The sequence below is a fragment of the Lissotriton vulgaris genome, chromosome 5 (genome assembly GCF_964263255.1).
Source record: "Lissotriton vulgaris chromosome 5, aLisVul1.2, whole genome shotgun sequence".
NCBI classification, from domain to species: Eukaryota; Metazoa; Chordata; class Amphibia; order Caudata; family Salamandridae; genus Lissotriton; species Lissotriton vulgaris.
Genome location: NC_141693.1, coordinates 1,592,059,813 through 1,592,073,239, shown reverse-complemented (window position 1 = coordinate 1,592,073,239; position 13,427 = coordinate 1,592,059,813). Strand labels below are relative to the sequence as shown.

Here is a 13,427-nt window from a genome sequence, read left to right as displayed (position 1 = left end):
TGCCTTCTGTAGCGTTTTAATTCCCTCGTGAATGAGATGAGGGACATTTCTTCTTCTTCTTACTCGTCCTGTTCTGGAGAGGAGTCTACTAGTCGGTGGCTTTGTTTCGCTGGGGCTCTCATGTCATTTTGACATGCCAAGTTTCTGAGAGATAGCTGGTGCACCATCTTTGACAGTGATCTGATGTCTCTAGGGCCCTTGCTTTTGAGTTCTTCCTGCACACTGATGCAAAATGGTAATGGATTCCGCAATTGAAGCAGGTGCGGCCTTGTTCCGGGCACTCGCAGATTGGGTGTTCTTCGCGGCCACAGGTTGTGCGACCGCACTAGGATCAGAACGTCATTGAGGCTGATGTTTGGTTGGTGTAGGATTAGGCTTCGCAAGGTTTTAATTCTCCATCCTTGTAGAAGTTGAGCCCGGATTTCTTTGAATTGGTCGTCTGCTGTGCAGGTGCTTGCCAGCTTGAGTAGTCTCACGTAGAAAGTTTCAATAGATTCCCCTTCCCGTTGAATGGCCTGGTGTAATTTGAACCTTTCAAAGTCCGGGTTCAACTAAGGATCAAAGTGAGCATTGAGTGCTTTTACTGCTGCATCATAGTCTGGGTGTAACCCTGCGTCTGGCAGGTATTTGAATAGTTCTACATTTTTACTCCAGCATGGTGGAGAAGTAGTGACTTCTTGACAGCACCATCTGTCTCCCTTGTGGCAATGAAGTAGTTCTCACGTAGCCAGATCCATATTTTCCATCATGGGGATGTGGTTGCTGGGTCCTCCAGTTCGCTAAACGGTGAGGTATGTTGCATGGGGTGTGGCTGCTGAAGCTCGGGGTCATCTGCCATTCTAGATGGGTCCTGTGGCCAAATGGAGGGTTTGCAGGCATTAGTTCTGCAACTTGGAGTTTTAAGTGCAGTTAATGGGCCCTTCGTGCTTTTGTTATCACCGCCCATGGGAATGTTCTGGTCCCTTCTGGATTCTTTGCCTTCCCTCTGTGATAGCAGTTTGGTAGACTATCTCCCCCTTATCAATTTATTAATATATATATTGTTTTCTACTTGGCTCCTTGTAGGTGCCACTGCTTGTTTGTGCAATTAGCCCGCTGTTGGATAACTGAGCCGCCGTGTGGGTCACTTGGGATCGGCTGGGCCTTGCATGGGCCTCTCCAAGGCCGAGAAACAGCTTAAGAGCACATGTGACCTTGCGAGATGGGAGGGGAGCACATCGGCCCGTTACTCACAGAAGCGTTTGCCCTTGTAGGCGCATAGAGCGGTGCAGCCACGGTGCTCCACCTCCACTTGGGCGGTAGGGAGGGGGACGCCAGCCGCAGGTAAATTGCTCTTGTCCTCATGAAGGCCTCGGTGTTTCCGTGGCTACCACAGCTTCTCTTGTGGAGACGAGAGACCGTGGGGTCAGGTCTTCGAGGTTATTGAATACCGCCAGCTGGTTTGCAGTATTTGACGGTGCGAGGCTTGGCCCATCCTCATTGCGAGTGTGGTGATGTGTGCAAGACTTGCCCTAACAGAGTCCCATGTCTGGCAGACACCACTCCCTGGGTTCCGGAACACACTACTCCGGCGCACAAGGTGTACGTGTCAGAGTGAGACCACACACCCATTTATTTAAAGCCTCTGCCCATACCTGGCCTGAGGATGTGGTGCATACACATCTGGGTGGTTCACGGACAGCAGGACCACTAACCTGCTACAGCAGGTGCACCCCTTATTTACCAGACATGTGCCAGGCTCTGAGCTGTCCTGCGGCCTCCGTACCCGCAGGCGAAGACACACATGTCCTCTGCCAGCACAGTCTTGCTAATTACACCAAAGATCATGGTGTAAAGATGTCCATTCCCGCCCCTTTATTAATGGACCCTCGCAAACATCTAGGAAAATGTACATCACAGGTGGCTAGAAGGGCTGGGCATGCTGACATCAGGAGGCCCCCGTCCCTCCGCCAACATGGCTCACACACAACTGCACTGGCAGTCAGTCACATTACTATAAATGGTGAGGCAGGTGCAGTGGCACCGGGCCCAGTTGATTGAGCAACCCATTGACCCCTTTGTATTGTTGTTATTTTCTATCCTAACAAACTGCCAGGGGAGCGATTGCCTTGCTTCCTCGTGCCCAATCACATTACTCCTCCTACCCGTCCCTCTTTTTCTGATTACCTTGACCCTTCTCCACATGGCCGTGTTTCTTTTCCATATCACTGGTTCAGTGAGTTTGCTCCTCCCGCACCCGGCATATTTATTTATTTATGGGTTTGTACCGCGCTAGAATCGACTCCCGAAGGAGTATCTCTGCGACCTTGCAAAAGACAGACCAAGAGTGAAAAAAAAACTAAAGATCTAGGGAAGGTGCTAGAATTGGAACAAAACAGTCTTTAACAGTTTCCTAAAAACCAAATGGTCCGTACAATGCCTGAGGGACTCTGGAAGTTTATTCCAGAGGCATGGTCCAAGATAGGAAAGTGCCTTTCCACCCTGTCGCGCCCTTCTGACGGGTATTTGAAGAAGAGACTGATTACTGGAACAGAGGGTACGTACTGGGTTGTAAGGGACAAACTTATCCGCCAGATACGCAGGGCCCAGGCCGTGTATGCCCTTATGGACAACACAGCAGGTCTTGAATTTGATCCGTTGACGGATCGGCAACCAATGGAGTTTTTCCAGCAAAGGGCGTGATGGAGATCTAGGTGGAGCATTTAAAACTAGACTTGCTGCAGTATTTTGTACCACCTGGAGCCTACTAAGTAAGCTATCATTTGCTGAAATCAATAGTCCGTTACAATAATCCAGGCGGCTGAGCACCAAAGCATGAACAAGAGTTTTCCTGGTTGTATCTGGTAGAAGGGGAAACACTCTTCGGAGTAGCCCTATTACATGGAAACAGGACCCAGCTGTTTGGTTTACGTGTTCTTTTAAAGAGAGACCTTGGTCTATCTGAACACCCAGGTTTTTCACCACCTGCTTAGGGCTGGGGGCGGGGCCTAGATCTATGGGCCACCAGTCCGGCGTCCACAGCAATGTGGCATTCCCAAAGAGCCTTACCTCTGTCTTTCCCACATTGCATTATAGAAAATTTGAGGCCATCCATTGCGAGACCGCCTTCATGCCTTCTGAAAAGGACTGTTTAACCACCGAGCTAAGTGACTTAAATGGGAAGAGGAGCTGAGTGTCATCAGCGTATGATACTGGGATGAATCCGCATGATCTCATAAGGCTGGCCAGGGGGGCCACATAGATGTTAAAGAGTGTAGGGCTCAAGCATGAGCCCTGTGGCACCCCCTTTGTAAGCTCTACAGATGCGGATTGAAAAGAGCCCATACTAACGCACTGTGTACGACCCGATAGAAAACTCCTCATTCAGGACAGCGCCGAACCCTCAAGCCCCACCTCTTCCAAACGGCTGAGCAGAATGTCATATCCACCGCCATCTCCAGAGCTCTCTACTCCCCTCGCTTGTGCCTCCCTATTTCACCTGTCCAGCACCTCTGCAATGTCCTTTATCTCTTCCGTCCACGTCATTCCATATGTTGATGTTCTCTCCCCAGGAGGAAGTAGCCAATGTCAACCTGGCCAAATTCCGCAAACTGCAGCATGAGCTGGACGAGGCTGAGGAGCGGGCCGACATTGCTGAATCCCAGGTCAACAAGCTGCGCGCCAAGAGCCGGGACATTGGAGGAAAGGTGGGTACTAGGGCCCTACCAAGAGGCCCATTTATTTACTTCAGTATCGTCCATTAGCATTGCTATCCCAGAATCCTTTGTAGTCTACATTGGTCTGTCCTCTCCCACACAGACCTTTCCCATAATCTCCCTTTCCTACTCTGGTAGTGGAATATCCCAGAATCCCCTCTGTACTACACTGTTTTGTGCTGTTACACAGCCCTCCTCTGCTCCAGCACCTCATTGGGCAGAATCCTCTTTGCCCCACCCTGAAATAAATGTTAATTAAATGATGGGACATTTTGTGGGGGGAAGCGTTGTGGAAAGGGGCACACTAATTATCTCACTCCTGAGTCTACCCTCTACTCTATAATGTCATATTCTATTCTAGACTCCCCTCTGTCCAACACCTGCATATTAGACCCAGTTTTCTCTGTTTATCTACAGCTTATCACTTCAGAATGTGGCTTGGACTGCGTGAAAATCTGTGTCCCAGAATTATCCATACTCGTGTGTGGCAAGTGTCCAATAACCCACTCTGAGCACCATTATAGAACAAACATCCCACTACTATCCCAGTCCTTAACAAATACTCTGTCCGAGAAACTGGCGGATAAAAGGGAAATGTCCCCGAAAATGTTCTGCCTCCCGCTGCCAGGTACCAGCCCAGAACCACCTTTATCCTACAATACCACAGCCTTACATGCCCTGCATAGTATTCCAGATCCACTCTTTGTAGCTAATTTTGTGTCACACTCATTGTTTCCCATGTCTCTCTCTTGCCGCTCTAGAAACTCCAAGATGAAGAGTGACACCCCCTTCCTCGCTGCAGCAAGAGCCACGAGGGTCCTTCGGCGGTGGAGGTGGCTTCTCTGTTCGCCTGACTCGTCCTGTATATCCTGTAGAAATATGTTGATAAATAAAAATCTCTGTAGCACAATGCGTGAGCTGTTCTGGCCTTCTTTTCTTACCTCTTCAGAATGATGGACGTCCAGCTACAGGGCGAGGGTAACAACCAAGGTAGTCTATCACCGAATTGTTTCTGCACTGCGTTGAGGGTGGTCTCGAAGTTCTTATTGAGGTATAACCAGGATGCAACAGTGAGTGGCTAGGAAACAGTACACACCTCCCCTCCTTAAGCAGCACCTCAGGTACAGCAACAGACTGACAAACAGGGCAATAGTCTTTCAGTAGTCTTCACACAGCGTCACTCCTGATGGCGGGGAATCATGCTAGAGACCGCAATTATGTCACTTCCTGTAGAGAAGGATGCTGAGGATTGAGGACTGTAGTCCTGGCACTCACTGGAGGGTCTGGTGGGGGTCTTCAAATGCTTCTTCTGTCTTCAAGTTCGCAGAAAAAGTTAATCCATCTTGAGGCAGGTGGAGCATTATGGATACTAGAGGAGGGTTTTGTGGGCAGGTTATTGGTGTAAAGAAAGGGTCATGCCCAGGATTTTGATGCCATAATTCTGAAAACAACTAATAGTGTTGCTTGATCTAGAGCCGTTGGATTGATGTTCTTCAGGTGAACCTTTCTGGTCTTCTGCTGTTTGTTCTGTCTTTCCCAGCAAGTTCATGCCGTGGGCACCATTAAAACGTTATATGTGAACACTGTCAGCCTTTTTTGCATTTTCTTGATCATCCATCTTTATTTGAGTCACCTGTTGTGATCTTTTGTATGAACGGTCTTAAGGTCTTACATTTATGTTTCCTACTGCGCCTTTTGTTATACATACCACTGGGATCTTAATGGAGGCTTTACATGCTTGATGTGCATGTCTTTTCAGCCTGTGCACAGTTGTTCTTAGAGGTTACTAACTCTTAAGACATTTTCCTCATTGCTATTACCTCTGCGGGCCGTGTCAGTGAACTGCATGTGCTCTCAGTGCAACCACCACCTTCTTTCCGAGAATAACTGGTCCTTCGGACTTAGTTGTCCTTTATCTCGAAAGTGATGTCACCTTTCCATCAAATTCCCACTTTCTTCTCTCCACCACACCCCTATACCGGGTAGGAGGAGAAGCGTAATTGGCTTGATCCCAAGAGAGCTTCTACATTGATCAGACTAAGGGGCATAAGTGTATGATCAACTATTTATGTAGTTCATCAGTGCTAAGAAGGGATGGTCAGAAATGGACCTTATCCGGAGGGTTCTTGGGGGACTCTGGCTCGGTGCAATATGATGCTCCTGATGACCTGGTGTAGTACAGAGGATGCAGGGTAGCCAGAAGTTTAGGTGTAACAGGATCAAGGTTACAGGAAAAGTTGGTAATAAGGAAGCCCCATTAAGAGCAGCATTGTTGCTGCTCAGCCCACACACTCCAACAGACATTCACTCAACCAGGCACACATCAGTATTCTAATGACATCACAGTCACTGTGGCTGAGCAGCAGGGGACATAGCAATGGGGGGGATACTGCATGGTATAGAAAGGAAGATAGCACACACCTCCTTTCTTTATGGAAAAAATAGAAAATATAAATCCAAATAAGATAGTAATACGTAACATCCATAAAAATTAGAACAAAGCAAGGGAATACATATTCAATCAAGCAATACATAAAAGTGAAAGTACCAGAGAAGAAATAATGATACAAGGTTAAGAAGAACACATACATACATCACTCGGGAGAAACACCCACACTCTCTGCAGACAGTAAAATATGGAGGAGCAACAAAAGTAACACTTCATATTAGAGTCTCCAACTCTGAAGTATAGTACAAGAGTGTAATACATGTGCCCATACACTTACCCAATAATATAGTGGAAAACATATGCACCTTTCACAAGGGTGCAATGCGTGTGCCCCGAGTGCCATACACCTGCCCAATAATAAAGTGCAAAACATATGTGGGTGAAACACATATGTCCCAATGAAAAGGTTTGAGTGCAAAACAAATGCCCCATCACCACAATATAACACAAGAGTGCCATACATGTGCATAAATGGATGCTATATACCTGCACAATCAAAACGTATGCCCCTGCTGGTGCAACACATGTGCCTCAAAGAAAAGGTTCAAGTGTAAAGTAAATACTCCATCACCAACAACTAAAAGTAGTTGTAAGTATTTTTTGGGGTAGAAACTAACCAGCCCCAATACAAAGCAACATTTGGGTGCATGAAATATGCCCCATAATATGTAAATGCAACAACTGTTTGGGCTGAAACGCAAATGTCCTACAGCAGTGAATTTACTATGCCCCCAGACACGCAAAAGAATAGTATGGTTTGGCACAACGCAGGTGCCTCATCACCAATAACAGTAAGTAATTTCTGGGTGGAACCCAGTAAAAGTAAAAGCAAGTGCTGTTTGGGCGAAATGCAAATGCCAATCACCAGCAACGTAAATGTAAGTAAGGCACTTTAAGAATTGATTGGGATGCAATAAACCTGCCCCAGCTCAAGTAAAAGTAAGTAATATACGGGTAAATAACATAACCCTCACAACAAGTAACAAATGTAACATTTGCATATGGTGCAACACACACCATATACTGCCTAAGTATAAATATAATTAAAAGACAGAAAAATAAGCACAGTTTAGAGAAATAGGCAGAAAATCACAAACAGTACTCATGGCATGATAATAATAGTATGCATAGTAAGCAAGAATAGCACTAAACAAATAATCTAACAAGGCCTTAAAACGATCTCCAGATGGCACCGAACTATATCCAGCAATAACAATAAATGTTCCTGATGAGCGAACTCTCACCCGAAAATGTTTTGTAGTGTAAGATACTAGGAGGAACTTCACAGCATATTCACGGTCACAGGTAGAAACGAATTGTGATTCCAAGTAGGTGCAGCAAAATGAAGTGGCATAAAAAATAAGGACAAGTACCAAGTCCCTTGAAATGTTGCTGTCAAAGCAGTGAGCATCAGAGTGAGAGCCCTGCAGCTCGCCAGGATTAGCAGTTGCACTCCTCTCGCAAAGTTGTACTTATTTTATTTCCATCACCACTCCTCCTGGAAAGCTCTGGCACTGCTACACAACGTGCCCCCAGTTGACACAGTCAAAATGTATTGAGGCCCCAGGGTGTAGCTGGCAGGACGTATTGTGTCCCCAGACAGGCACCGTAGCTTAACTACCAAGCCAAGAGCTTGTTTGTTGTTGTTTGTTGATCGGGCCATCACCAGGGATACGACACAGCAAGGGCACAGCGTCCTTATGGCCTCCTGGCCTTCACATTCCAGCTCTTCACGAACAGAATGTAGAGTAGGGTGACCAACCGTCCTCAATTTTCACAGACTGTCCGTGGATTTACTGTCATGTCCGTTGTCCGTGAAGGAAGTTACCCCGGACGCCATATGTCCGTCATTTTGTCCGTGGCGCTAAAGGACAAATGTTCAGCAGTTGAAATGGCTCAGCTGAAGCAGAAGGGAGGGCTTCTTCTTATTTATTTATTGCGATTTTATATAGCGCGCACATTACCGAAGGTATCAGGGCGCTTTCCATACGAACCAGTTGCGATACATAGGGATTTAGGATTACATGAGTTACATAAAAGATACAAACAGAAAAAATTGCAAATGTACAAGTTGTAAAGTCACACAAGGAAGAGACACAAACAGAAAAATTGCAAATGTACAAGTTGTAAAGTCACTCAAGGAAGAGATACAAATGGATAAACTCTGTGCAGTGATTCAGGGAGAGGGGCAGCCAGGGTGCCAGGCTGCTGGGATGCTTCAAAGAAATGTAAACGTGGGTAACTGATTAATCTGCACATGTAAAGGCTGCTTGAATGGAAAATAAATAGGTGTTAAATGCTAGAGTACACATTAAGGTGCCTGAAGTGAAAGATTTCTTCTTTTTCTGTGGTATTGTTAGTGTGCTTTGAAACTACACCTGAGGTCACCAACCACTGTTACATTACATTGCGATTCACAAAAAGGATGTGAATACCTCTTTCATGCCGTCTCCTTTACAACTTGGAAGGTGTTGCAAAACCTCTTTCAGAGGTCAGAAACATTTTCCTCACGCTTAAAACAGGTTATGTGCATTGTAAAATGGTGTTTTGCTATCGGAAGCATGATTCAAAGACTTAACAACTAAAAAACCAAGCATTTGCAATGCAATAGTTCTCGCGTTTGTGAGAGTTTAAGCTATTGGCATTGTAAATAACAATGCTTTTTATTTATGTTTTAAAAATAAATAAGTAAATAAAAGGCATTGTCATTTACAATGCCAATAGCTCAAACTCTAGTAAATGCGAGACCTATTGCATTGCAAATGCTTGTTTGTCCTCTTGCTCCATCACTTCTGTCCCAGCAGAGACATTTTAAGACGGCTTCTCTGTGTAACAACTAAACATTTGTAAACCTCTCTGGTTCTTCTCACATCTCCAGCTATTGCTCTGCAGTAGGACTTTGTCATTACCGAGCCATAAGCAAGGCAGGGGGTCTAGGAACTTTGAAAGTGGGGGCGTATAACAGAAGCCTCAGCTTTCCTCGAGACATTCAACCAAGCCCAACTTTCAGGACTCAGAGGGGTCAGACGGAGAACTCCCCACAAACGTTTGGTGAAAATAGGTCCCAATGCTATATTTGACAACACAATTACCTAAACATCCAGAGGTTCCGAAGAGGAAATTTACCTTCCAAGAAAAAATGCTGATAAAACCTGTAATTTTTCAAAAGGTATTCAGCCTTGTTCTTCGATTTTTTCCCCAACTTGTCTCTTCTGGGTAGCTAATCAGTCAAATGTTATTGTAGGGTGGAAAGAAGTTATACAAATCATGTAATGATGTAGAGATCACAGGATCAAAGACCAGCCGCATTTCCATCAACCTTCATTGCCTTAGACAGCTGGAGTAATAACAGCCTCGAATGCTCGCTTAGTGTAGATGAAGACACCCCACCTAAGCACGTCATGGAGTGACAGCGCCTGCAGAAAGGTCAGAATACACCTCATGCCTCCTGCACTGAGTGTGGTCACCATGAACACCAATACCCTAAATGCTGCAGATCTCAGAAGACGGCTGGACACAGAGAGTGTCTTTGGAGCAGGCGACCTACCTAGAAACTAACAACAAAGGGGTGCGCCACCCTGGACACCCCGCAAGGAGATACGCCTCTGATGATCAGGAGTAACCACCAACGCTCCCATCCACAAACTCAATGTCTTCATGAGTAGGCACCTGCACCCCTCTACTACATATGGCTTCTTTAAATCTTTATCTAAAACCTACTTTAATTAAAAACAAGAGCAGTGAAGGTATCACCACCACAGGCCCGATTCAATGCGAAAACCGGAAGTTGGGGAGCGTCACGCCTGTCGTGGGGCGGGACTTCCGCCTTCTGCGGGAAGCCCGTGCCCACGGAGTGGCTGGCCCAGAGGAGCAGTGGTGACACGGGCTCCCATGCCTGAGGGAGAGCCCCGCGGTGGCTGCAGAAGTAAGGAGGGTCAGAAGTGGCGGCTGAGGCCGCCGATGCAAGTGCGGGGCACCCATGAGTGAGGGAAACCCTGCATGTGCCAGGTCATGCGAAGCGTAGGAGATGAGACCAGGGGAGTCCTGAGGCTGATGGAGCCTGTAGCAGCGGCAAAAGAGCCCAGTGAGTGGGGCTTAATTGTACCTTGGGGGCTGGTGCGTGTGTTTGTTTTTAGTGATTGCATACACGTGCACTGGCTGGGGGTTGTTTTTTAGAGATTGAATACACGTGCACTGGTTGGGGGTGGCTGCTACGTGTGTGTTTGCGCGTTCAAGTTAACTCTCGCCTCGAGCCTAATTAACGTGGTGCCAAGCACCAGCGTACATGTGCACATCTCATACATTACATGCAAGCACGTCTTCACAAGCATTTACAGCTGTGCAAATGGCCAAAAGCCCTGCTCCTGCCCATCTCCTGTCCCACTTCCGAGGCAAGTCCACAACAATAAGCCTCGCTGGCGACAGCGCTTCGCACTGCGTACGCCAGGCTCGACCTAAAAACCTTTAGGACATGCAGACCCTGGTGGATTGACCTATTGACCTGTCAGTCACCAAACATGCCTGCTCAGGACTGTACGAGAGTAGGGTCTGCTTCCTATGGTCACCCCCACTTTTTGCTCTGATATACTGGTTTCTCGACTTTAGTGTGGCTGTGGGCCTGCTAATCAGACCCACAGCCCAGCTGTTCTCTCTCTAAATTCATACCATGTACTTTAGGTACATACCTAATTGGGTATTGGGTCACCTTTGTGAGTCCCTGTATAGTGTACCATAGGTACCCAGGCCATAGGTGCATCCAAGGCCTACCAGGGGCTGCAGCATGTATTATGCCACCCCTGGCTGGCCATCCACATTGACACAACTGGCTGCTCATTCAGCTGGGGCAAGGTTGTGTATTCACCCCTTGCTTAGGTATAGTATCCCTAAACCTACCATTACATATGGACACATATATACCTATAAGTCACTCCTATTGCAGGCCTTGACAATCCTGAAGGCAGAGTGCTTGGTTTTATGTGAGATGGTGCTCTAGCATGAGCTGAGCCTGTCTGCAGCTTTCGGAACCATGTCCTTATAGCTGTTCTATGATATAGCCATACCATATACTCTTAAGTGCATTATAATCCTCGCAGTTAATGCTAACTTTGGTTTGGCTTTATCAAAACATGTCGTGTAAGGTGTCATACGCTTTGGAATACTAACCCCTCACCAGTTCTGGCGACGGGGGTAGCATTCCATCCTTCTAGAGGGAGAAGACATGTAGTTATAGCTTTACCCGGTTAAAGTTAAACAGAGCCTCAGCATCACAAAATGGATGCTGCTGCCACAGACACAAGTCTGACCTCCTGCAGCTGGGAGCCCTTCCAGTGAGGGAGGCCTGGACAATAGATTTCCTGCCTTGGGCGGTGCTAGCACCTCCCCAGACAGGCTATAGTGTATTGGGGCAGGGTGGGTTGAATGGAATGAGACACTGCCTGGGGCACACAAGGTGCTCCATGCATAGCCCGGTTCAAACCAGTTGCTGGGCCACTCCGGCCCCAGCTCTGGTGCGAAACTGGACAAAGGGAAAGGGGTGTAACCACCCCCTGCCCAGGTTCCACCGATTGGAGGGACCTAGCAGGTAATCCACCCTTAGATTGGTATACAGCTAGGAGCTGAATCTAGAGACTTTAGATTATCCTGAACTGAAACTCTGAAACAAAACTCTGGACCTTCGACATTATACTGCAACTAGAAGACTGAAGAATCTCCCTTGTGGTCAAGGAGTGACCACCCTGTGCAAACAGGCACCATCAGTGATTTGCCGGTTTGCTTTGTCGACGCTCCCGCCGGAGCCCGAAGACTTAGCAACGCAGCCTCTGGACTTCCAGACTTCTCTGACCCCGACCCACATCCACAGCAAAGCTGAGACCTGTGGCGGACACGAGAGACGTGGGACCAGACTACCTGCAGTACCTGCTTTTTGCAAACTGTGCAGCTTCTGAGGCGTCCTCTAAGTTGTGCATTGGGACTTGAGAAGCCCCCACCCCGAGCCGAAAGTGCACCGAAGCTGAGCCCTCCACACTCCACGAGTGCCGAGTGGGGCCTGCTCTTGCATTTCTCCTCGACGCGTCTTGGCGGTTGCTAGCCCGCTGGCTAGTGGCCCTCCTGAAGACATCTTTACAAAATAACACCGCTTGCCTGGTTGCTCCGGGCTTGCTCCTGCTTTCTTGTAAAGGGGAAGCTCCCCAGACCTTGCTGGTCTGAACAGAAGCCGATCTTCCCTTCCTGCTTATTGAGTCACTTGTGCTGTATCTTGAACTCTGACCTCATAAAGAGTGCAGAGGGGTTGTGTTAGTAATAAATACATATATATTTGATATATACCTTGTGTGGTGTCCTTTCATTTGATATTCAAGGGGTTATTATTGGTAAAACAATTGGCTTCACATGCTCTCTGAAGTATTAGCCTAAGACTGCTTTGTCCATGCTACCACTAGGATAGCTGGTCTATAAGGTTGACTTTACAACCATCACCATAGGGTTGTTTGGACTGATACAGGGTGCCCACTAGAATAATGGACATCACATATCAGGCCAACTTATCACAAGGACCCTTTGTCCTGAATTTTCACACTTACCGTCCTGGATTTGGACCCATGCCAGTTGTCACCCTAGTAGAGAGGAGAGCACACATTTCAAAAGCCACTGCCCACAGCTCTTTTCAAATGCCGTAAATAAAACCATTGTTTCAAATGTAAGGGGACACACGCATTTAAAGACGCGGTCGCGTGGGCCCCTTTTTTGATACAAAATGAAGATACCACCCAATGGCCACATTCTACTAGACAAGAGAGAGGGGCTCCACAGACCAAGGGGACAGAGCACCGTATCAATATTAAAAATAATTATCCCATTGGGAAAACCCATCAAACATATATGGGACTTCAAACCAAGAAACAACTTGCTTCTTTCATACCCCACAAATGTGCAATGATGACTCAGTACCACATGCGCATTAAGTTTGCACAGAGCTTTAATTATATTAAGGGTGGCCTACAATAATCCATTATTACAAAATACTCATGTCCATTATTGTATGGCGATATTACTTAAATCATACAATATTTTTTAAAAAGTTTCACAACCCAGAGTATCAGTTATACATAAATTGACCGCAACCCAACAATATGGCGCAAAAAAATTGTCTATCAATAAAACTCTTTTTCAAAAACACAAATAAATTTGAAAAGGGAGAGAACACAAGACGGTGCACATGAATCTATGCCAATGTTGCTGGCCTGCTATAAACACGAAAAGTAATATGTTGAGTTTAGCATATT

At 46.7% G+C, this 13,427-nt stretch overlaps 1 protein-coding gene across 1 annotated transcript in view; it reads left to right on the top strand.

Annotated features, from left to right (window-relative positions):
• LOC147716764 (myosin-6) overlaps positions 1-4,607 on the top strand; it is a 114,210-nt gene extending 109,603 nt beyond the window's left edge. The window contains exons 37-38 of the mRNA XM_086923714.1: positions 3,552-3,686; positions 4,457-4,607. Of these exons, the coding sequence (XP_086779840.1) occupies positions 3,552-3,686; positions 4,457-4,477 (156 nt within the window). The 3' untranslated portion in view covers positions 4,478-4,607. The remainder of the gene's footprint in view (positions 1-3,551; positions 3,687-4,456) is intronic.
• The last annotated feature ends 8,820 nt before the right edge of the window (positions 4,608-13,427 follow it).